At 38.1% G+C, this 26,070-nt stretch overlaps 1 protein-coding gene and 1 pseudogene across 6 annotated transcripts in view; both read left to right on the forward strand.

The window, feature by feature from the left end:
- Positions 1 to 3,109: 3,109 nt before the first annotated feature.
- Positions 3,110 to 6,051, forward strand: LOC104612327 (protein EIN4 pseudogene; annotated as a pseudogene). Its single transcript, XR_016083074.1, has 2 exons — positions 3,110 to 3,354; positions 3,588 to 6,051. The product of XR_016083074.1 is annotated as a protein EIN4 pseudogene (transcript).
- A 3,670-nt stretch (positions 6,052 to 9,721) lies between these two features.
- The window catches only part of LOC104612329 (Alg9-like mannosyltransferase family), a 41,478-nt gene continuing 25,129 nt past the window's right edge, over positions 9,722 to 26,070 (forward strand). For 4 of the 5 annotated variants that reach the window (XR_016082390.1, XR_002023510.2, XM_019200260.2 and 1 more), the window contains exons 1-9: positions 9,722 to 10,134; positions 10,262 to 10,379; positions 18,728 to 18,832; positions 18,918 to 19,201; positions 23,769 to 24,050; positions 24,170 to 24,368; positions 24,628 to 24,779; positions 24,916 to 25,078; positions 25,194 to 25,299. Coding sequence is in view for 3 of the 5 variants with exons in the window: in XM_019200260.2 (XP_019055805.1) it covers positions 9,920 to 10,134; positions 10,262 to 10,379; positions 18,728 to 18,832; positions 18,918 to 19,201; positions 23,769 to 24,050; positions 24,170 to 24,368; positions 24,628 to 24,779; positions 24,916 to 25,078; positions 25,194 to 25,274 (1,599 nt within the window). In the remaining 2 variants the exon portion in view is untranslated. Of the gene's footprint in view, positions 10,135 to 10,261; positions 10,380 to 18,727; positions 18,833 to 18,917; positions 19,202 to 23,768; positions 24,051 to 24,169; positions 24,369 to 24,627; positions 24,780 to 24,915; positions 25,079 to 25,193; positions 25,476 to 26,070 lie in introns of those variants that run through there. The other variant, XM_010279713.3, reaches the window with a different exon arrangement.

The following is a 26,070-nucleotide window of genomic DNA, read 5'->3' on the forward strand; positions in this document are numbered from 1 at the left end:
AATGTGATAAAGTACTTATATCCACCCTCAGAGATTATATTAGTAGGCCCCCATACATCAGAATACACAACATGAAAAGGAACACTTGATCTTTTATTACTTGAGTGAAAAGTTGTTCTACATTGTTTGCTCAACTGACACGTTTGACACTGGAACTCTGACACTGAACATGACTTAAATAAAATCGGAAACAAAGACTTTACTATTTCAAAAGAAACATGACCTAAACGACTATGCCACAAAAAAAAATTGACTCTTATTTGACTGACTATGTGACTCTGAGGATGACATCGAGAGACCAACTTTGTTGTCAAGAATGTAGAGACCATCCACTAGGCTCCCTCTACCAATCGACCTCCCAGAAGTTAGGTCCTGAAAAACACATGAGCCAGGAAAAATGGTTACACTATAGTTTAAAGAGCTTGTGATACTACTAATTGAAAGCAAATTTATAGGAAGTTGAGGGACATGCAATACACAATTCAGGTTAAGGCCATGGGGAAGAGATATTGATCCTTGGCCTGCAATGGAGGAAAACGAGCCATCTGCAAGTCTCACTCTATCCCTTCTTGACAAAAGGCTATAAGTCTGAAACAAGTTTGGCTTACCGGTCATGTGGTTGGAGGCTCCTGAGTTAATGATCCAAGGGGAACTCGTGGGAGTGACTTGGAATGCAGAAGTCGTATTACCTGAAGTAGAGAGAGTACCAGTGACTGAGCTATCCATTTGTCACAAAGCCCTACCATAAGACTCTAGGTGTTCTCTGAAGTAATTCATTATATCTTCCTTGGGGTCAGAATTATTAAGGTGGTCCCGGGTAGTACCGGAAACCTGAGTATCTTGGGTTGCCACATGTGCTGCATTCTGTGTTGTGTTCATCTTCTTCTGACCTTGACCTTTACCCTGTTCTTGGTTATTCACTACCCACTTGGGTTTCCCGTGGATGTCCCAACATGTGTCACGTGTATGCCGTGAACGCCGACAGTGGGTACAAAACAACTTGTCTTTATCATCAGTCTTCTTAGTGTCACTTTTCTTCCCCGTGGAGTTATTATTCATCGCAGCCAAAGCAACTTGTTGCTCCCCCTCAGTTGTAACCATCACACTCCGCCTAATTTCTTTTGATTGAACAAGGGAGTATACCTCGTGAACCGACGACAACTCTTTGCTTCCTAGGATCTGAACCCTCAAAGGTTCATAGGCAGGGTTCAGTCCCAACAAGAAGGCAAACACACGTTGCTAAGAGACCAGCTTCCTGTAGGCCTTAGCATCATCATCATGTTTCCACTCTATAGCCTAATAATGATCAAATTCTTTCCATATGGAGGTAAGGGCTGAATAATATGAAGACAAACTACGGTTTCCCTGTTTACAGGTTGAAGATTCAGCTTGTAACTGGTAAACCTTGGCATAATGCCTTTGCTCAGAATAGGTAGTTTTGGTCTGTTCCTAGATCTCACTAGCGGTGTCTGCCCACATAAAGTTCTTCTTCACATCAGGTTTTATGGCTGCAAGGAGCCAAGACATCACCATACTATTTTCTTGGTCCCACCTATCATGTTCAGTTGTCTCACCCTTGGGTTCTTTCACCCTTCCATTTATGTAATCAGCTTTTCCCCTTGCCGTTACATAGAGTTTTAGACTTTTAGCCCACTCCAGGTAGTTTAGACCATTTAAAGGGGTAATTGGCATGGGAAACATCATGTTTTCACCTCCCATACCAGCTATGCTGCGGGTCGGTGTAACCCCCGATGAAGTTGATTCATAATTTGCCATAGAATACTGTTGAAAACAGTCAAAATCCCACACAACTACACAACAGCCACAAGCAGAATACCAACCCTCAAGAAATTTACTTCTAGGATGTGAGGAAGAAAACAAGAAACTGTTGAAATCAACTCTGTGATGGTTCAGTCATTAAACCAGCCCGGTAATCAGTCCAACACAGCCAAGGCAGACATTACTATCAGTCCGATTACAACCCATACAATCTAACAATCTAGCATCCAAACGAATGTATAGAACCAAGGAATAAGGCCTTCACACCATTGGCCAAAAAAGACAAAAACAAGAACACACCTGTCCAGCACCTGTACGAAGGTGCCAACCAGAAATCGACTTCACAGCATCGAACAGAGAAGAAAGGTAGTCTCTATCAGCATCGCTCTTCTTTGGCTAGGGTTTCCTTGATATTACAACCAAGGAAGAACCCACAGGAGGTGCCGCCAGTAATCTAGGGTTTCTCTGTCTTCCACGTCCAAGAATTTAAAGAAGGAAAAAAAAAGGTGAAGCAGGTTCAAAACAGGTGGGGCCGAAATTCTTTTACAGCCCAAAAACTTGCTTTGATACCATGTAATCAGTCATGGAGAGTGGGAGACGAGAGAGAGAAAGAGAAGGAAAGGGAGATACGATTGAGAGAAAAAGAAAACCATCTCTGGCTGCCGCCAGTTCACTATTTATATTAACTTAATAAAAAGGAATAGAAATTACAAATATGCCCCTGGTGGCACACCCTAGAAACAAACTAATAAGAAAAAAGGAAAAATAACTAACTGACAGTATCTTAAGAGGACAACCTACTAACAGCAACTATAAAGTAACAGTTAAATAAGCCTTACAACAATCCTCTCTCCAGAATTTATAACTTGGTTTGTTGTAATCACTTCAGATACTATTCAAAATATGGTATCTTATGAAACAACAAAAAAGAAATAATCATTCATTATCTGCACTTAGTCAAAGTTTCTAATCTGTGTTTGTGATCTGTGAGCTAAAGGTTGCTGCTTTAATACTGGAGAATACATTCACACCTATCCTGGATATGGCTGGAGTTCTACTACCTTTCTTGAAGTGGTTCATTGGTGGCAGTGGTTCTAAAGGCCTCAAGGTTCTTAATTGCCTTGTACGGTCTCCATGGAGCACTATTGATATTATTGGCCAGGTAAGAATAGATGTTACTGGAAACTTTAGATCTGTAACCCCTTGCTTTTTATTGTATCTGCAAGGCTTCTGATTTGTAAGTGGATGATTTTATCCCTTTTGTGCCCATATTTTGATCTATAGACGTCCAAGTTCTATATCATGTTTGATTTAAACCTATTTACTGCAGATCAGACAGCCACTCCTATTACTCTCAGGATTGCAAGATGAGATGGTTCCCCCATCTCACATGCAGATGCTTTATGCTAAAGCAGCTTCACATAACAAGCAGTGCATCTTTGTTGAATTTTTCTACTGGTATGCATATGGACACATGGCTGGCTGGAGGTGACCATTATTGGAGAACAATTCAGCAGTTCATGGATCAAAATGTCCCTGAGAATAAGGAATATGACTCGCATCAGAATGACAAAGGTAATGATTCTAAACACTGGATCTCTGCTTTTATAACCTGCAATGTCAATAAGGCCCTTTAGTTTGTTTATATTTCTTGTAAATAGCGAAAGAGGGAAATCAAAACAATTGGAAATTTTTGAATTTTGATGTAAAGGAACTGGGTATCTAGCTATCAAGAACTGGCAAATGGGTTTCTTTTAATTTTGAAGTTTATCTGGTTTTGTTAGAATTTTTTTTTTTTTTTTGAACAGGGTTAGATCTTGGAGCTTTGGTTCTAGGGTTTTAGCAGCATTTCTTAGAAAAAAATGCTGAAAGAATCGGCTTCTTTGTTGTTGATTTTTTCTCTCCTTTTCTCTGTTTCTGCCATGGAGAATGGATTCCCACACTGTAATTGTGATGACGAAGGCTTCTGGAGCATGGACAACATTCTAGAATGCCAGAGGGCGAGCAATTTCCTTATTGTAGTAGCTACTTTTCAATCCCTATTGAGCTCCTTTACTTCATTAGCTGCTCCAATGTCCCATTCAAATGGGTCCTCTTTCAGTTCATTTCCTTCATAGTCCTCTGCGGGATGACTCATTTGCTGAACGGGTGGACTTATGCCCTTTATACATTCTAGCCGATGCTGGTTCTCACCAACTTCAAATTTCTTACTGCTTTGGTCTCCAGTGCAACTGCTATCACTCTGATAACTCTCATTCCTCTGCTTCTCAAAGTAAAGGTGAGAGAGCTCTTCTTGAAGAAGAAGGCCTGGGAGCTTAATAGACAGGTAGGGAAGATGAAGAAACTGAAGGAAGCCAGTTTGCATGTTCGAGAGTTGACCCAAGAGATTCGGAAATCATTGGATAGTCATGCCATCTTATACACCACTCTGCTCAAGCTGTCCAATACTTTGGACCTGCAGAACTGTACGGTTTGGATACCCAACGATATTAAAACAGAGATGAACTTGACCCATGAGTTGAAAGGGAGGAGTTCGTTGATTCACTCTTGCCCTGCTATCCCAATAAATGATCCAGATGTAAAGAAAATTAAGGAGAGCAAGGGAGTGAAGATCCTGAGGCCAGACTCAGCTCTTGGTATTGCAAGCAGTGGTGGATTTGGTGAGCCTGGTGCTGTGGTGGCAATTCGGATGCCCATGTTGTGGGTAGCAAACTTCAATGGAGGGACACCAGAATTAATCCCACAATGTTATGCAATACTGGTTTTGGTTCTTCCAAACACTGGTGGTAGAGTTTGGACTTGCCATGAATTGGAGATAGTGGAGGTGGTTGCTGATCAGGTGGCTGTTGCTCTATCCCATGCTGCAGTTCTGGAAGAGTCTCAGCTCATGAGAGACAAACTAGCAGAGCAGTACCAGGCACTGCAACAGGTTAGGGAGAAAATACTTATCTTGGGACTGCTGCCTATGATACGGCATGAGAATCTGAGCAGTGAGCAGCAGATCACAGTTGAATCAATGCTAAAGACCAGCATTGTACTCTCAACCCTGATAAATGATGCAATGGGGATTTCAAGTGCGGATAATGGAAGGTTTCCACTAGAAATGAGATCTTTCCAGCTAGCTGCACTCGATGATCAAGAAAGCAGCTTGTCTTGCCAAGTGTCTATGTGTTTGTAAAGGTTTCTCTTTCACCATGGAGGTTGAGAACTCAGTGCCTGATCAGGTAATAGGAGATGAGAGAAGAATTTTTCAGGTGATATTGCATATGGTTGGGAATATTCTGAAGGAATTTTTCATGTGACATTGCAATTAAACATTTTATTTTCATTGATAAAAAAAATGAACATTTTATTTTCAAAATTATTAAGAAGACAACTATATATTCTAACAAATTTTCTCAGAAAGTCATTAAGAGTTTACGACCTTGAACAGGATATGCCAAGCCATAAACTCTTTTATCTTAATATTCAATCGAAAAGCCATGTCTACTGATGGCAATTGGCCAATAAGGTTTGCCAAATTGTTATTTTTTTATATGTATTGCCAAATCATCTTCATTCTTATGGGTTGTATTTGCTTGCATTGATAACTCTAATGTGTGGCTCATATTTGGTTATCTGCTTGGGTTTGGTTCATGCTTCTATTGATAACTCTAATGAAGTATATATAACTGATGGATATGTACATCATTGAACAACTTGTATGCCTTGGTGATTAATTTTGCATCTTATATTTCAGAATTTACTATCTTGATTTTGAAACCCATGTGCAGATGATGAAAGGGAACATTTGGGTAATTCCAAACAATAAGGATTTTGCACAAAGCATGAGACCTTAAGTTTCAACTCCAACCAAACCATCTATAGGAGGAGGCATCTTTGAACCAGGTGGATCATCAGAGCAGCTACCTTCAGAATTCAGAGGCCTTCAAGTTATATTAGCTGATTATGATGACATCAATAGGGCTGTGAAACGAAAGCTCCTTGAGAAGCTCGGTTGTCAAGTTAATGTTGTTTCCTCTGGGTTTAAATGCCTTAGACTTGGGCCCTCTGGAACTTCATTTCACATCATTCTTTTGGACCTCAATGTGCCCGAGATGGATGGCTTTGAAGTTGCATTTTATTTTAGAGGTTATTTTAAATAATTTTTATTTTTCTATTAAGATTTGTTCAAACTGGTTGTACTTAGATATCTTACCCATGTATGACCTGGAACATGATACGATTTCTTCTATAATAAAGTTGGTTGATGTAATGATGTTTATGGGAAAATTCCACTTTTATTTTTTAAATGTTTCTTCTATTTACAAAAAATAATTTTATATTGGATTTTAGTTTTAGTTTATTTTGTTCTACTTTTACAGTTTAAACTTTTAATAGTTTTACTAGCATTAATCAATAATAATTATTTAAAAACTTACATTCAGTTAAATTAATTAATTAATTACTTCAATTTCTTTACATTAAGTGATATTTATTAACTCTATAAATAATCTTTCTCAGTACATGATATTAAAATAGTAAGGGTATAATTAGTCAATTTCTTAAACCTTAGGAATAATTTGAGAAATTTGCCCATAAGAATATTAGTATGGACCTGTGTGATGCACGGATTTTGTTGAAGGGAGTCTTGTGATATTTCTAAATGGATTAAGGGAGACCAAGTCCAATTCAATCATTATTTTTTGATGATGTATTGTTAGATAAATTAGTGTTAAAATTAATTTTTGTTAATTTAAAACTAATAATTTTCTTATATTATTAATTTTATTAATAAACTTTCTTATATTTTGTTTTACTAATTTTTATTGTTTTTTATTAGAATTTTTGATGTTATATTTTAAATGGATTTTAAAGTCAATAAATTTTTTAAATATACTTGTTCTTTTTATTAAATGTACTTTTAGTTTATTGTTATCATATTTATTAACTTTTATCATGATTTTTAAATGTAATTTTAATAGATATTAAGATATAAAAATTAATTTCAGAACTAATAATTCCTTACTAACATTTTGTTTTTATTAATAAACTTAAAATGGATGGAAGGTAAGTGGTTGTGATCATGGGCTGACTCGGGCTAGGCTTAGCACATGTTATAAGGCTATGGCCTAGGCCCAAGCCTGACCTAGGTTCTGAGCGAGAAACATAGGTCCCATCCAGCTCTACACATGTCTAGGTAGGGCTTAGCAAATAGTAATTGTAATTAGGGCTATAGCCTAGGTCTGAATAGGTCCATGCATAATTCCGCCTATGAATTTTATTTACAAAATAGTGAATGCATATAATATTTTTATATCAAACATTCATATGTCATGTATAAAAAAATATTTTATACATTTTATATTATAAAATACCATACATTATATGTGCTGTAAGTATCGTTTTATAATATTTATATGTAAATAAAAATAACATAAATAACACAAATATGTGCGGGCCAGGTGGGACTTGGGCTAGGCATGAAGTGTTGGGACCAAGTCCAACCTTGAAATTTGTGGTGCTAATATGAGCCCAATCATGGGCTAGATTGAAAAATGATCACCCCTAGGCATGAAGTGTTGGGACCAAGTCCAACTTGAAATTTGCTAATTTATATTATATTATCAATTAGTTAAGATTAATTAAATTATTAAGTTTAACTAATTAAGTTATAGTTAATTATATACTATTTGTAAATAAAAAAAATATCATATTATGCTTTATTAATAATATAGTTGACAAATGTAATTAACCTATTAATAATACTTAATTACATATGAATAATAAATTATCCTTAAAGTAATTATTACTAACCTCTATAATATGACTCGGATCTCCTGCCCATAAAAACTCTGCCCATATCTATTTACAATACATTACCTCTCGTGAATTGAGAACATCTCCCTCTATATAATATTATGTAGAGGATGAAATATTCTCTATATATCACTGTGATAAAAATAGGCAGGAGATCCGGACTCCTATAATATAATCCATATAATCTAATAAGCATTTTAAATAATAACACCCACTTATCGCTCTATGACACCCACCTAATGCACCCACAAATGACTGAACGGAGGTCTCCCATTCCAATTCTCCAGTACTCTCGTTCTCTTTTTGAAACAAATTGAAAGACTCTTGCTAAACACAAAAATCTCTACGACTCCCATTCTTTGCTTCAAGAAATGCCCATGTGAAATTATATAAAATTAAAAAATAAAAAAAAACAAAAAAAAGAGAAAAAGAGAAATGTTACATCAGATTATTCCTCTTTAATATATAGATATAGATGGGGAAAGGAAACCAATGATTAAAAAAAGGAGATCCATGCATCTGGTTTAAGTAATTGCCTTTAGATAGAACGTTTTTCCTATTTCTTGCTTTATTTTTTATTTGTTGGTTCAAGATTCAATTGAAATTATTTCAAGTAACTATTGATTCAACGAAGATTGTCAATTGCAATTAGGGCTGTTCACAGGTCGGGTTGGGTCGGTTTTATTGCAGTTTTTTCAACCGACCCGACCTGGTCGAGTTACTTGACATAGAAACCGAAACTGATTCAGTGTTAAGTAAAATTGACTTGGTCGGTTTCGGTTCTAAGTTCATCCCTATGATAAAATTTTGCTAATTTTAAAAACAGTCATAAATTGAACATCATTTCAACTATCTCCTATGATAAAATTTAAATGAAAAGTTAATCATAAAAATTGTTCATTAATCACTATTCACTAATCCAAAGTTTCTTGCAACCATTCAAAAACTAGGTGGCCTAATGGGCTTTGGAACTTCATGTTTGAAGTAGGAAGTAAATCGGTTTGGTTCAGGTCGGTTTCGATTTTTCTTGTGTAAAAACCGAAACAGACCCGAATCATTGGTTTAGGAATTTGTACAACCCGAAACCAACCCGTACTGATGAAAACCCGGTCGACTCGGGTTAGGTCGGTCCGGGTTGGTCGGGTTGGGCCTTCTTATGAACAGCCCTAATTGCAAGATATCATAAGAGAGACCTAAAAATCCTGGCTTCACCTATACAAAACCACTGGAAAATAATTAAAGCATAATAATCAGAAGATAAGAACAAATATGAAGAACAAAAGAATGAGAGAGACAGAGAGAAATTGTAGGAAGTTTAGATAAACATGTAAAGAGGTTATTTTAATATTTGGGTGAAGATCGTGATGAAAATGCGACCCGTTTTTTATCAATCCATGTGGTTTAGAGTTCGTGTGTTCCACGACATATCCGTTTACATGCATTTGCATATTTCCCATTTACCAGATTCACCAATTATCTGGTTTTGGATTGGGCTTGTATAAAAATTAATGAACATTCTTTTAAAAAATTAAAAAAGAAAAAGTCAATAAAAACAATTCAAAATCATTAAAAGTAAAATAAACTTATCTAATAATAACAAATAAAAATGAAATTATAAATTAATAATTAATAAACATCAAAATCAATTTAAAAAGTAGCAATTATTACAAAATTATATAACAATAATAAAAGTAACTCATTAATTGTTAAGCAATTTTATATTCTAATGGTAAAAAAATAATATAACATAAATATAACATAAAAAATGGTCAAAACCGTTTGAATAATTAACCGCTTGGATCAGTGATTTATTGACCAATATCAACGGTTTTTAAAGAAAGTCCGATTTATTGATCGTCTAATTGGTTCCCGGTTTTCCAATTCGACCATCCGATTTGGTTTTGAAAACCATGGTTTAACACTTTAATTTGGCCCAGCAAAAGAAAATTCGTGCCACTAGAACCAATGATATCTCTCCAACAATATCATTGGTTACACAGCCGCTGAACAGCCATCGCGTTCAGCTAATATGAATTACATTAAACGGAGGGTGTAGTAGCGTCCGTTAAGTTGCTTGCACGAGTTTCAGCTTCACACCATGCAATGCCTATGTGTCAAATGTGATTGAACGTGCAATAAAATGTGCACAACCCAGGGTGCAGGAGATCCGGACTCTTCTGGAGTGGAAGCTGCGGCTCTCAAAGCAACCGGTTTCCCGGCACCGGCACCTGGTCATTCGTCATCCTCGAGCGATCGTGGAACCCCTCTGTGATTGCATAATGTGGCACTCTTCAATGCTCTAGTATCTTTTCTTGCGTCAGCTTGCTTGCTCGTAGGGATAATGAAGCGGAGACTGAATGCTGCTAGTGCAGCAACTAAAGAGCCAATTGATAAGTCTAGTTATTCCAAAAGGGAACCGATTTCCTCAACCTCTGATGTTCGAATTTTCGCAATTTGTTTGATTTTTCGAGCAGTCAATTCATTGTTAGTGCAAACATATTTCAATCCAGATGAGCATTGGCAGGCCCTAGAAGTTGCTCACCGAATTATATTTGGGTAACTCAACTAATCTCGCTTTTTTCTCTTTTAGGTTTGTTTTTAGTTGTATTTAGTTCATCAATAATGCTTGGTTTGTCTGGATCAATTAATCAAATTATGTTTGTTTGTGGAAATTGAATGACAGATATGGCCACTTAACCTGGGAATGGGAGAAAGGGATCCGTAGCTACCTGCATCCTTTGGTGTTTGCTTTTCTCTATAAAATTCTTGCTTTTCTTCATCTTGATACTCCCTGGTTCATGGTAAATCTTCATTTTAACTGAGAATCATTTGAAACTTGTTCAGGTTACACTTTCTTAGATTTAGATTTTTGAGAAAGATATACAAAGAGAACCAATTTTGTTATGTTTCTTTTTATCCTTATTTTTTTTCCTTGTTCAATGCTTAGACTGTGAGAACTTTGTTATTTTAGAAATAATTTAGTATTTACAGAACATTTGGTTTTATACTTTTAGTACAAAGGTATAGATCCTCTCAATGCCTATACCAAAGAGATTTTCTGTTTAAAAACAATTTAGTAAGAACATTTGGCTATGCTAAAGGGGATGGACCTTCTGAGTCTATATTCTGTGGAGTGTAGAAATTCTAGTATCTTACACCTTGTAGTCTAGCAGTTGAGGTGAAGTCTTGAAAAGACTGCACATGTTTGTATCATGGTAAAATATCCTTCTGTGGCAGGTTTTAGTCCAGTACCCATTGCTATATGGCTAAACCATCGTTCTCCTTCCCATCTTTTTCTTTTAACCTGAGGAAAATATAAAATCTTAAGGCTGCCATATGTAGGGGAAAGATCTTATACATGGTGTAATTTGGGTTGGAGAAAGGTTTTCTTTGCTCTTTGCTTTTTATAGAGAGGTAGCATCTCGTGCCTCTCTGAGGGATGCTTGTAAAGTCTTATCTTAAAGTCTAATAAAAGCTCATCTTATTTATCAAAAAAAAAAATGGGTTGGAGAAAGGTATTTTATATTGTTTAACTGGAACCTTGCCCACTAGTTGGACTGCCCTCTATACTCTATAGTCCACTGTCCACAATCCACATGGTTTTCTAATTTTGTGGAATATCAGAATCACTATAGAAAAAATTTTTAAACAACTAATAATGAAATATTTTCTTTATCCAAATTATCTTGGCCTACTGTTAGGTTCATGAACTCAAACCAAATAATTTAATTATTGTTTTGCATGGAGATGTAGAGATGATGGGTTATTAGAAAAACTAAATCTTCTAATTATCTTTGCATACTACCAGGCATACCGCATGAATCTTGGAAACATCCTCTCTCTGTATCTGTAGGAGTAAGGCTGTGTACATCTATCCCTCTCCATACTCCGCATTGGTGGGAGCCTCATGCACTAGGCTGCCCTTTAACTTGTTCATGGAAGTAATTGGATGGTTTGTTCAAAATCCTTCCCTTATTCAAATCGCCTCTCCCCACTTCTTGGTTAATTTAATTTGCATTTGTGTGTTAGGCTGTAATTTCTAGATGCAGTATTTATACCAATATATATTTATAATGCCTACCAAATGAAGAAAAACCATGAACTCTATGAATAGGGAGTTGAAACATGGAAGGATCATTACTTGCATATTTTGATAATTAACATCATTATATTACTAAAAGGAAGAAAAAACCAGATCTGCCCAGAAAAAGATAGATGAGGAAGCACAAAGGCAGCCTCAAGCTGATTACACAGGAATAAATAATGCAATAATCGGAATACAAATGGAGCTGTGGCCCAGGCATTTCCTATTGACACCCTGACAGTCCACCCCAGCTTGAGCTAAACTGTCAGCTAGGGAGTTAGCTGATTTTTGAAGTCTATAACAAGTGTTAATAATTTGGAGCGGAGCTTCCCAACAGAACACTTTGACCTTTGGGGTGGGTGGATCAATCCAAATGTGTTTTAAAGGAAAAGATGGGAGTATGAGGCTGGGATTGAGAGAAATCAAGCAGTTTGAAAAAGGATTAAACAGAGAAAGGAAGGATATCTTGGTTGATGTTTTGCAAGAATTCTGATAGTTCCTTTGTTTCCTAATCAGCCACTCCTTGTCTAAGTCCAAATTCCAAGAGATATTGCCGTTTTGAAGAGAGGCCAAACTGGCAATAGGTTTTTCTAAAGCCTATACAAATAAGGGTAAGCACAAGAAAAAGGAGCATCTCTCCACCATTAGACTTCCCGAAAATTCATCTATTTTTGTTTTGGGAATCATATCTAATGTTTGGAGAGAAAGTGGGTAAGATGGTCATGATAGCATTACTTTCTATTTATAGAGGGCAAAAAAGCTCATCTGTATCATTTAATTCACTAGTGCATTCTATCATCTCCTATAAATGTTAATCTCACTTAGGTTACTTGATGTGGCTCAGATTGTGATGGTGAACTTAGGGCTTATTTTTGGGAGGGGATGACATCACTAATTCTTTGTTCATGGAATTGGAGGAACTGGATAGATCAAGGATCTTTTGAGATGAGTAAATTGTTGAGAAAGTAGATTAAATTTGATGGAGGTATTTTTGTACTGTTATTTTACTTATCAGGGGTACTTGAATCATTGTACCTGTCTTATTATAAATAAGATTGAGAGAGGTCAACTGCCACATCTAGCATTTTTTGGCTAACCCTCTTGTTTTCTCTTTTCTTCCTCTCCTCTTCTCCAATACTTTTATACTCACCTACCACCCAAGGATGCTACTTAGGAGTCTTATTCCAACATCCAGCAACAGTATCCTTATATCAACCTTGAGGATAAGGTTGTGCCTAAGGGGGGAGGGATTGTTAATTTCCAAGTCCAGGCCCAATGCTCTGATGGGAAGACCATGGCCCATACAGCTGCACCTGGGAGAGACAAGCCCAATTCTGCCTATGAGGTATGTATTTGCATGGAGACCAAAATGAATAAGAAGTTCAAATTTCCCTCTTATCCTTAGCTCTTCTTTTCCATATGAGGAAGAGTCCCCTTGAAGAGACTCCTGAGTGAGCAGATTCTAACTACATTATGGAGAAGGATGATTCTAAGAAAATGTAGGGTTGTGTGGTGTAGAGAACACTGATGTGGGCCCCACAGCTACGGTCCCACTGTGTTCGTAGGGTAGAAGGTGTTCTAGTCTGCCTAGGGTTAACTATTGGTCATTTAGTTGTTTCAGTTGTTACTTATTTCAGTCTTATTTTTGCTCTATTTGTTATGTAAAGACTAAGGGCAGATCTGTCCTTTCCATGTAATGAGCATAACCTATAAATATTGATTAAAGTGGCGGCGGCAGAACATCAAGCTTCTGCTGCTCCTTTTTCAACTCTTGTGTTCTACTACTTCTCTTCCCTCTTCCTCCTTTTTCTCTTTACCTTTCTTCTTATTTTCGAACCTGAAATCCATTAGGGTTCAAGACTGATAACAGTCCTGAACTCCTACTTGGTATCAGAGCTAGGGTTTCTCATGTGAGTCTAGTCCAACCGACCACATGAGAACCATCTAAGGTTGGAAGCTGAGAAAGTAGAGTTCGTTGACTGGTTCTTGGAGATCTCCAGAGGATTAGCAGCTGTTTGAAGAATTGCCACAGTTGCAGCGAGTTGGTGATCAGGAAGAATCAGCGAAGGCTAGGGTTCGGGTAACCTTGGAAGGCAGCGAACAACATCCTATTATAAGTTTTTTATTTTCTGAGAGAAGTACTATCAGAGAAGATAGGTTGGACCTATCTAGCAAGGGCGGCTGAACCACTCTAGGGTTTATCTTTCTATTCTCTAGGGTTTTGTCTTAATCCTACGGCAAACCCTAGTACTGGATTGAACCTTGTGATCTAATACTGCGGCAAACCCTAATAGTTCTCTCCTCAGCATTGATCAGTTTTAGGGTTTCATATTAACCCTACTACAAGCCTTATCCGTACGGTACTGTCTGGAGTGTACGGCTGAGAATTTGCTTTTAGGATTGATTAAAACCCCAATTCGGCTCCAGCATATCAGATTGTTCTTCAAACTGTTTTTTCAGTTTTCTTTTGGGGTTTCGAACTCTTCTAAGGGGGTGAAAACAGTTCGGACTGTTGCTGTTGTGTGTGGTTACTGATTTCAGATCAGTTTATACCTGTTTCATGTACATCTACTGTGAGTACAGATTGGTTCTATACTGATTTTGTGATTGTGGTTGATAGTCCAAGTGTTGGTTTTGACTGTAGTAACCCTATTTTTGAGACTTCTGGTTCTTGACCGAAATGGAGTTTAAGAATCAGGCAAAAGGCAGTATTGGGAATAACAGTTATGTGGTATGTGGGCATTGTAAGAAACCCAAACATATAAAAGAAACATGTTGGAAGCTACACCCTTATTTGGTCCCGGCAAAGTTAAGAAGCAAGAAGGGTAATGTTGGAAGGGGAAGTTGGGAACTCAGCTCAGCCACCGCAGTCACCATTAGCCTCTGCCACATTTGCTTCCGCAAATTCAGGTACTCGAGCCTCAGCCTGCCATGCCTCAGCTCCAGGTACCACTGAACCCTGTTGGGTAATAGATTCAGGTGCATCCGACCATATGACTAGCTTGCCTTCATTGTTTACCACTTATCATTTATCTTCTGGTAGGGATAAAGTATTTATTGCTGATGGCTCTCTTGTCCCCATTTTTGGTAAGGGTGACATCAAACTATCGGATACCATCTCCTTGTCTTCTGTCTTACATGCCCCTAAGCTTGATACTAATCTTCTTTCAGTCAGTAGTATTACCTAACACATGAACTGCTCAGTAACCTTCTTCCCTAACCGGTGTGTTTTTCAGGACCTGAAGACGAAGAAGGTGATTGGGACTGGCTGTGAGACGAATGGGATCTATCTGCTCGGGGAGAGTTCTCGTAAGAAAGAGTCAGGGGGTAAGAAGTCACTTGTTTCCCAGAGTGTGAGTTCGGTTATGCTTTGGCATAACCGATTGGGTCATTTGTCTTTTCGGTCCTTAAGGAGTTTGTTTCCTAATTTGTTTGAGTCTGTTGAGTTGTCCCAGTTGCAGTGTGAGAGCTGTGAGTTTGCTAAACATTGTAGACACTCTTATTCGTTGAGCAATAAAAGGAGCAATCGTCCTTTTGATCTTGTGCATATGGATGTTTGGGGGCCATATCACATTCCTTCCGTGGGTACAGATATTTTCTGTTATTTGTTGATGACCATACCCGACTTTCTTGGGTTTATCTTATGCGTTCACGAGATGAGGTTCCCACCTTGACCCAAAACTTTCACCAAATGATCCTAACCCGGTTTGATGCCAAGATCAAAGTTCTTAGATCTGATAATGCAAAGGAATACTTTGCTAAGCCATTGGCTTCTTACCTTCTTACTCATGGGGTTATTCACCAAAGCACTTGCCCTCATACACCTCAGCAGAATGGGGTTGCAGAAAGGAAGAATAGGCACATCTTGGAGGTGGCTAGAAGCATTATGTTTACCTTCAATGTCCCTATTCGCTTCTGGGGTGATGCTATCCTCACGGCAGTATATCTTATTAATCGGGTTCCTTCCCGGGTTCTTGATATGTCATCTCCTTTTTCCCTTCTATACCTAGATGAGGAGTTGTTCACTGTTCCCCTCAAAACATTTGGTTGTACCTGTTTTGTTCAGCTTTTCGGTCCCCATCACTCCAAGTTCAAACCCAAGGCCTCCAAATGCATCTTTCTTGGTTATGCACAAACTCAAAAGGGTTATTGCTACTATGATCCTGTCTCAGGGAAGAAGTTCGTATCCATGGATGTCACTTTCTTTGAGGAGACACCCTACTATTCTCGGGTCTCTCCTCAGGGGGAGAGTAGTGAGCGTGGAGTTTTGGGTCCTTTTCTTCAGGGGGAGTGCAGTGAGGGCAGGGTTAATATTAGTAGTGAGTGTGGAGATTTGGGTCCTTTTCTTCAGGGGGAGTGCAGTGAGGGCAGGGTTAATATTAGTAGTGAGTGTGGAGATTTGGGTCCTTTTCTTCAGGGGGAGTGCAGTGAGGCCAGGGTTAATACTTTTGGGGCTGTTCCCTTACCTATTTCAGTGGGTGATGAGGGCTGTAGTAGCGAAGGTGGTCAAGGGGATCGGGAGTTGAGAGTCTATCACAGGCGATGTAGGCAGGTTGATCCCAGTCATCAGTAGTCCCGGCCAGCTCCAACCTCTTCTGCGGCTCCAAGTCCAGATATTACAGTCCCAGGGCCCATAGAGACTCCTTCCATTGTTGCTACCTCACCCCCTGCAGATGACCTTGACCTTCCCATTGCCATCCGTAAAGGAAAACGGCATTGCATCACATCTACAACTCACTGCATCTCCCAGTTTTTGTCCTATGATCGCCTATCTCCCTCCTACAGGTCCTATCTCACTTCCGTTGCTAATGCCCCTATTCCAAGAACAGTGCAAGAAGCCCTATCAGTCTCGGAGTGGAGAGGTGCAATGCAAGTTGAAATGGATGCCCTGTTGAAAAATAATTCTTGGGAGCTAGTTGACTTGCCCAAAGGAAAGAAACCAGTTGGATGCAGATGGGTATTTACTGTGAAGCACAATGCGGATGGTTCCATTGAGAGGTACAAAGCTCGGCTAGTTGCAAAAGGATTCACTCAGACTTATGGTATAGATTACTTGGAGACATTTGCCCCGGTAGCCAAGATGACCACCATTCGGGTTCTATTATCTCTTGCAGCAAACTACACTTGGCCTTTGTACCAAATGGATGTTAAAAATGCCTTCCTGAATGGAGACTTGTAGGAAGAGGTTTACATGCAGTTGCCTCCTGGATTCTATGATACAGAGGCAAGTAAGAAGGTCTGTCGGCTCAATAAGGCATTGTATGGTTTGAAGCAGTCACCTAGAGCTTGGTTCGACAGATTCAGACTAGCCCTTGGGAAGTTCGGTTATGTACAGGCCCAGTCAGATCATACACTGTTCATCAAGAGGGTGAAGTCCTCACTGACACTACTTGCAGTATATGTTGATGATATTGTGGTGACAGGAAATGACAGCCATGAGATTGAGTCCCTCAAACAGCTCCTTCATCAAGAGTTTGAGGTGAAATATCTGGGTACACTACGATATTTTTTGGGTATTGAAGTTGCTAGATCTAAACAGGGGATCTTTGTCTCTCAGAGGAAATATGTTCTAGATCTGTTGGCTGAAACTGGAAAGCTGGGTGTCAAACCTGCAGATACACCCATTGAACAGAACCACAGGATTAGTGCAGAGAGTGGGGAGCTGCTTGAAGACAAAGTTATGTTCCAGCGGTTAGTGGGAAAGCTCCTATATCTATGCCTCACTCGGCCAGATATCAGTTATGCAGTTAGTGTTGTCAGTCAGTACATGCATTCTCCTAGAACCCCACACCCTCTAGCAGCAGAAAGAATACTAGCATACTTGAAGAGATGCCCGGGTAGAGGTATACTGTTCAAGAACAATGGCCACATGAAGGTGGAAGTCTATACAGATGTCGATTAGGCTGGGAGTGTTGATAACAGGAGGTCTACCTCTGGATATTGTGCTCTTGTGGGAGGTAACCTGATCTCTTGGAGGAGTAAGAAATAGAGTGTTGTCTCCAGATCTAGTGCTGAAGTTGAGTACAGGTCAATGGCTAACGGAGTGGCTGAAATTCTTTGGCTGAGATCACTACTTGAGGAGTTGGGTATTGAGTATGAGAAGTCCCTGATGCTGTATTGTGATAATCAAGCGGCTATTAATATAGCACACAACCCAGTGCAACATGACAGGACTAAACATATTGAAGTTGATCGACACTTTGTACGAGAGAGGGTCTCATCACAAGAAGTGTGTCTCCCATACATCACCTCCAACATGTAGCTGGCAGATATCTTCACCAAAGCTGTACCACGGAAGAAGATAGAGGTAGATCTATCCAAGTTGGGAATGATAAACATTTATTCCCAACTTGAGGGGGAGTGTAGAGAACACTGATGTGGGCCCCACAGCTACGGTCCCACTGTGTTCGTAGGGTAGAAGGTGTTCTAGTCTGCCTAGGGTTAGCTATTGGTCATTTAGTTGTTTCAGTTGTTATTTATTTCAGTCTTATTTTTGCTCTATTTGTTATGTAAAGACTAAGGGCAGATCTGTCCTTTCCATGTAATGAGCATAACCTATAAATATTGATTAAAGTGGCGGCGGCAGAACATCAAGCTTCTGCTCCTCCTTTTTCAATTCTTGTGTTCTACTACTTCTCTTCCCTCTTCCTCCTTTTTCTCTTTACCTTTCTTCTTATTTTCGAACCTGAAATCCATTAGGGTTCAAGACTGATAACAGTCCTGAACTCCTACTTGTGGTTTGAAAGGCATAGGGAGAGTCTATATGCTTTTAATGTAAGAGAACAGATGCAATATGGTTGGTGTAGGCTTTAGAATTTCAGTTGACTTGTGTACGAAGTGTGGCCAAGCAAATACTTTAGCAGTTGTGCTGTTATGATGTTGCTATGGTCACTCTCTTGAAAACCCAGGTATGGGCTTATTATATGATGAAATATTTTGTTATTTGGTAAATGAATTTTTTCTTTTCAATCTTTTGGTGCTCTAAATAAATGGTGTCTCAATCTTCTGCTGTTTTAATAATGAATAAGTCTCTGTTTAATGTTTTATCCTTCTTCCTGCTTTTAGATGAGGGCTCCACGACTCTTACAGTCTGTCTTTGCCTCAGTTGGTGATGTCTACTTGTACAAACTCTCTCATGTCATCTTTGGTTACTCTGTTGCACAGTGGACTGTATCCTTTTATTTTGTGCGTTTTTAACCACTTAAGTTACTTAAAACATTACTATATTAAGTTGGAACACTTAATTCTCTGATAGCTCTTCTCTCAGTTCACAAATTGGTTCATGTTTTTCTGTTTCACTCGGACTTTATCAAACAGCCTGGAGACAGTTCTCACCCTTGTGGGTCTCTACCACTGGCCCTTTGTTAAAGGTTCTGGCCATGTTTCTGTAGCTTCAAGAAGGTGGGGTTTGTTTGTAGCAGCACTAGCATGTGCTATTCGACCAACGAGTGCTATCACATGGTTTTATGTGGGCCTTTTGGAGTTGTTTGAAACACATGGTAGATTGAGATTCATATTTCTCGAGCTAGTGCCTGTTGGGTAGGTACATTGCATCTTATCCCCAAGTGACTACAAATATAGTCATTGTCAATTTGTTTTTTTTTTCTTATCAAAATTGATGGTTGTCATATACGGTTTTATACTTTAAGTAAATGGTTAGTTAATTAAGTTTATTTTGTATACCAGATAATGCTACCATCTTGTTTTGGCTATTTCTTTGAGCTGCTATACATTTAGAATTATTTACTTGTTATCAAGGGCTTTAATTGGATACTTAGGGTGATAGCAATTTGATACTTTGGTAGTGGTGGGAAAACCTGTTTATGCATCAATTGAAGAACAACTCACCGACTACCAGTCTAATATAACAAACAGTACTTAGAGGGATCATTTGACTAGAATAATTGAAATTTCTTCTATCTCAAGTCACATTTATGCCATGAAATCAATATATTTATGCATATACTATGATACCTAGATACAGATACATGAACATGGATATGGGAAACAAAGATATGGTTCTCCATTTTCTAAAATCCTGGACTTAGTTTGTGGATGCCATTACACTTATTTGTGAGGATGTAATGGGAGGAAAGGGTGAGAAACATGGGACACCTAATAGAGCTTTTTGAGGAGGTGTCTAATCTGAAAATAAATTGAGATAAATATGTATGATAGAAGTTAATGTGGGACAGAGAGACTTGCAAAGATATGTAAGAATTCTAGTGTGTGAGACCTCTCATTGGTCTTTGAAATACCTAGGCATAACCTTGGGGGGAAATCCAAGTCCAAAGAACTTTTAGAACCCAATATTGGATATATTCAAAAAAAGATGTCAACCTAGAAGAGGAATCATATTTGTCTAGGAGGTAGGATAACCATAATCAAGTCAATCCTTGTAAACTTACCTTTCTACCTCTCTATTTTTAGATTACTACCGGTGAAAGCAAAGAGGTTAGGAAATTCATGAACTTTTTTGTGGGAACTAGGTAATACCAAAAGAAATCATTTGGTGAGATGGTAATAGTGTGCAAAAGAAAGGATAAAGGGGGAACTGAACATAGGTAAATTACTAGAGAGGAACACGTTTTTACTAGGAAAGTGGTTGTGGAGGTTTCTCGAGGATCTTAATAAGCTTTGGCACAAGGTAGTTCTAAGTATTCATGAGCTTTTGACAAATGGCTGGAATGCTGGTCTATCAAATAGAGCTACCTTATTCTCCCTTGGAAGTCTATCTCCAAATTTCTTCCCAACTTTATCAATTTTGTCAGGTATGATCACTATGATGCATGTTTAGGGTACAAAATAAAATTTTGGGATCCCTAACTCCCTTTGGAACCTTCTCTTGTGCCTCTTTCTTCAAGTCCCTACTGCCTTCATCCAGTCCATTTGCACAAAACTTTCCAGTTAAGGATGTTTGGGGTGAGCCGATTCCTCCAAGGATTGGAGCCTTTTGTTGGGAAGCCTTCCTCGGAAGATGTAATACTTGTGATGTACTCCAAAGAAAAAGGCCTTTTTGGTGCTTGTCTCTGAATTGGTGCATTCTTTGCAAGGCTAATGGTGAAAGATCCTACCACTTATTAGTTTCTTGCCCCTTTGTTACTGATCTTTGGGAATGGTTTCTTTCCTCTTTTGGTTGCAGGTGGACACCACCGCCAAAAATTCAAAGTTTGTTTAGCCTCTCATTCTTTGGTTGGACAAACAAAAGGGGAAGGATAATGTGGAGATGTGTGAGGGCTGCTGTTTGCTGGACTCTTTGGGAGGAAAGGAACACCAGAATTTTCTCTGAAGTTGAAAGAAGTAAAGAATGCCTTATTGAAGTAGTAACAGTGAGGGTGGTACATTGGCTGAAATCCTTGGACCTGTTTGTTGATATTTCTATGGATATGTTGCTGAATAGCTGGTTGGAGGTGGCAATTTCTTCTCCTGCTTGCTCTTTAGTTTGTCTTGTGTGGTCACCACCAGGAAGTGGACTTATAGAGCTAAACTTTGATGGAAGTAGTGAAGGAAATCCAGGTCCATTAGGTGTAGGAGGGGTTTTCAGAGATGGATGGGAAGGTGCTCGCTTTATATTCAAGTTTCATTGGGTTTGGAGACTCTTTCAAAGCTGAGGTCTATGCAGTACTAGAGGGTATAAGGAAGTCTAAGGAACTGAATATACAAAAGTTAATCATTGAAGGGGACTCAAAGCTGGCCTTAAGTTGGTTACAAGAAGGTAGTGGACTTTGGAATTATGCTAATGAGAGGAGGGAGATTGAGTGGCTAACTAGAGGACTGGAAATCAAGTTTCAGTGGGTCAAGAGAACAGCAAATGCATTTGCTAATGCTTTGGCAAAGCAGGGGATGGGAAGGGATCAAATGTTTTGGGCTGTTCTGTAACTTTTTCTTTTTTGTTATCTTCCTGGAGAGAGTTAAGCCTGTTTATCTCTCTTTGAAGCGCTGTAACTAAATTCTTTTAATTCCAGTTATTGATAAAAAAAAAGAAATTGGGAGGATTTATGGGTGGGGAATAAACCCCTCAAGTATTTTTATCCAAACCTCTACTCTATCTTCACTTTCAAGAATAAAACCATCATCAATTTGCTTTTCTTTCACCTAATGGTGCTAATTGGGACTTGGGATTTAGGACTTTGAAACACAAGATCTTGTGTCTAATTAGTTCCGTAGAGAAGGTTTTCCTTGATTTTTCTTCTATAGACTCTTGTATTTGGACAGGCAGCCTTTCAGGTTCATTCTCTTGTGTGTCATTTTTTTTTTTCAAGCTATATCCTCTCCTCTTCTTTCTTTGGAGGTGCTTCTGATAAAAGAGATTTAGAGTTGACTAGTGTCTCTTAATGTAAAGGCATTCTGTGGGAAGTTTACCATCTGAGAATCTTGCAATGGAGAGTCCATTCACCATTGACTAATCTCTTGTGGTTTTGTCTCTAACATTGGGAGGCGTTTCTTGCTACTTTTGATTGCAGATGGAATTGTCCAACTGATGTTATAAGACTATTTAATCTCTTTTTCTGTAGAATACCAACAAAGAGAGGAAAGGTATTTTAGAGATGCACCAGTTCAATACTCTATGGGAGTTATGGGAAGAAAAAAATGACAGGACAACCTATCAAAAAAAAAAAAAAAATAAAACAATGACAGGATATAAAAGAGGTGGTTATGGAAAAGCATAATGGTTAAGGTATTGCGTTTGGTGAAGACCATGTAGTTGTTTACTCCTTTTACTGTGGATGATTTTAGAAGAGGATGGAATTGGATACAACAAGACCCAAAGTTTAAGATAAATGAAGGCCACTGAGTTCATCTTGATTTAAATTAAACTTTGATGGAAGCAGTTTGGAAAACCCCAGAACATCAAGCATAGGAGGAGCTTACAATGATGCTAGAGCAAACATCATGGCTATATTCTTGGAATCAATAGGTATTGGCGTTCTTTTAGGGTGAAGTTAATGGCTATATTGCAAGGATTAAGGGTAGGGAGGATTATGCGAGTTTGAAATATAATTGCAGAAGGCAATTCAAAGGTAGTAGTATGTTGGCTGAGAACAGACAGCAAAGGCTTATGTTACAGTACAGGCACATAATGACCGATATAAAAGTGCTATAAAGGGAACTGGAAGTGACATACCATTGGGTAAAAGGATGAGTAAGCTGTTAAGAAGATTTACTTGCTAAGCAAAGAGCAATTAGGGATCAGATGCTCACCGGACAGTTGTAATATATTAATGTACAGTGCATAAAAGGATGTAGGAGGACATTGTAAAGATGGGTAACAAACATGGCTGTGCTGAAACATATACTTATGCACTTTCCATTCTCTAATAAAACTTACAGTTACTCATAAAAAAAATCCAGATTTCATTGCTTTGGTGGAAAGAACTTGGGATGACTTGCATGTGAAGGGGAGGGCATGCTTGTGATGAAGAAGTTGCAAAAACTAAAGGAGAAGCTGAAGGAGTGGAATATAAAAGTTTTTTGGAGAGTGGAAGAAGCAGGTATTAGAAAAAAGTGTTGTAGCTGGACAGAATAGAGGAGGGGAGGCTATCTTGGGAGGTCAAACTTGATAGGCATGAAGTTAGAATTAAGTTGGAGCAAATCATTCATAGAGGGGAGATTCGTTGGATACAAAAGTTGAGAGCTACTTGGGTAAAAACTGGAGAATTAGTTATAAGAACTAAAGATGAAGGGGAGGTTCTTTAAGACATGAAGGACATCCAAGATAGAATTTTGGCATTTTATAAGAAGTTAACTGATACATAGAGAGTGTTCAACTGATACAACTGAACCCTGTGTATTTGGTTGATTGTTTTGTGTCCAGGGTTCACCTGCCCTAGGTCTACACTCATGATGCCCTTTTTGTGTGTGCCACTTTCTTTGTGTTTTTTTTTTCCTGGCGTTTTTTTTTCCTCCAGAGGGTTGGTTAGTTAGGGGAGGCTAATCCCATATAGGTGCCTACATGCATGTTACTATGCTTGTTATGAACTTAAAATGTTAAACTTTGTATTACTGATTGTGTGATGGCATGATTGTATTATTGTTTAATTGGATGCTTGGTAGTGCATCAGGGTGGCTATTTTTTATGTCCTTATCTTTTGATGTGTTGTGCCAGAATTGTGGTGCTTGCTTTCACATGTTTATTGGATCGGTTGATGTATGGGTCATGGATCTTGGTTCCACTTAATTTTCTTAAGTTCAATTTTCTCTCTTCTGGTGGAGACTATTATGGAACACATAAGTGGCACTGGTACTTTACTCAGGGGTTTCCTGTCATGCTTTTTACTTTCTTGCCATTCTCCTTAGTTGGCATCTTTAAGTCTAAGCAATGGAAGCTTTTTGGCCTGATTGTATGGGTCTTGGGACTTTACAGTCTGCTTGGTCACAAAGAGTTCAGGTAAGCCCATATGAACTTGAATGTGCTTTTATTATGAGAATACTTTGTACCCTTATTCTTAAATTACTCATCTTTGTTTCATGAAAATAGTGGCCTGCTAAAATAGGCTGGATTTGCAGGTTTGTCTTGCCTGTGCTCCCAATAGCTTTGATGTTCTCTGGATATTCTTTAGCAGCAATGAGAATTCCTATTTCTTCAGATGGAAAAAGTAAAAGATCACTTCACCACACTAGATGCCATAAACGAATGCAATTGGCTGTACTTTTCCTCCTTGTGACCAATCTTCCAATGGCCTTGTATATGTCTCTGGTTCATCAGGTAAGATTTTTTCATAAATAGGCCTGGATATAGCTGATTTTGTTTCTTAACATGCTGAAGGTAGTATAATTGTGCTCTTTGGTTCTATTCTTTTTTTTTTTTTTTTTTTTTTTTTTTTTAAATTTTTGGAAAGAAGATGAAGGTAAAAAAGTCATTGACTTAGCGAAAAGAGCCTTAATCTTGAAAAAGATGTTTAGCTCATTTCTTGCTTTGTTCCATTTTTCATTCATCAATTCTTATCTATAATCATGTCAAGCAGAGAGGAAGTGAAGATGTTATGAACTTTTTAGCCAAAGAGGCCCTTGATGAGAATGTGAAGAGTATCCTTTTCTTAACGCCTTGTCATGCTATGCCTTACTATTCTACTTTGCATAGCAACCTTCCTATGCGGTTTTTAGATTGCACTCCAAGGTTAGAACTTATGTACCTTGTCTTAGTTTATTTAGTATTTTTTTTTTGTATTCCTTTTAGTTATTTTTGTGCTATACTGCTATTCTATAGATAATTTTAACTTGTACTTAATTTTGTTCTTGCATTTATTTTCCAGTGATGAAAAGGGTATTCCAGATGAGTCGGACCTTTTTATGATGGACCCAGTTGGGTTTGTATCAAATATGGCGAAGAATTGGTCTTTGCCTAGTCATATAGTATTGTTTGACTCCCAGGAGAGATTACTGGAGGAATTTCTGACCTCACATTCTTTTAGAGAGGTATATGCTAATTTGATTTTCATAACACCAACCTAGAAGGAATTAAACTTGTTGGTTTCATTGTTCTCATTTTTAGCAATTTTCTTTTTTCTTAGTCAACCTTGGTAATTGGCAGATGAAGAGGTTTTTCCATGCACACTTCAAGGTGGACCGGGATCTCCAATCATCTATTGTTGTATATGCCTTGTCTCAGTGATGAAAGTTCTATAGCATTCAAATGAGTTAAGTCATTGGAACCCATTTAATTGGCATAAGAGTTTTTTTTTTTTTTTCTCAAATTTTATAATGTTGTTATTTATTTGAGTTGGTTTTGACCCTGAAGCCACTGCAGGAGATTCATTCTTTTGACATGTAACAAAATCATGATTTTAGTGCCTACTATCTCTTGGTGTTTATTTCATTCCAGTGTATGGTTTTACTAGAGGGTGTTTGATATGTCTGTGTTTCAAGAACATTTTGTTGCCTCAGCTTGCCTCATTAGCATTTATGCAGAATTGGGAATGAAATATCTTTGGTAATTCTGCTTCATGCAAAAATGGTGGTGAAATGGCATGCCTAGAATTTTGGGCAGGGGGGTAGATTCTTGAGTCACCTTTTTGATATTTCTCAATTTGGGGGTGGTGTTGTAGCAAATACTAGCAATGCACCCTCTGACGTGAACATTAAAAGTGAACCAGAACACTTCTCATGTAACATCCTTTTTTCTTTTGAGGACAAGATAACCTCAAACAAGGAGAGACATGACATGCCACCCCCAAAATTGGGGGTAGGATTAGATAAAAAACTGAAAGTATCATACTCATATGTTACTTGTTGCCAAAAAGTATTTTAATAATAAAAATAAAGCAATTTAAACAACCTAATCAGTATCATACTCAAAGTATCATTCTGTTTTCTTTTGTGGGTTGTTGCATTTTTTGATAGTAAACAAAAAAGTTTTATTAAAAACAAAAAGATGATTACGATCACTTGGGTGTTGAGGAAGCACTGGG

The sequence above is a fragment of the Nelumbo nucifera genome, chromosome 2 (genome assembly GCF_055504915.1).
Source record: "Nelumbo nucifera cultivar China Antique chromosome 2, China Antique-T2T, whole genome shotgun sequence".
In the NCBI taxonomy this organism is placed as follows: Eukaryota; Viridiplantae; Streptophyta; class Magnoliopsida; order Proteales; family Nelumbonaceae; genus Nelumbo; species Nelumbo nucifera.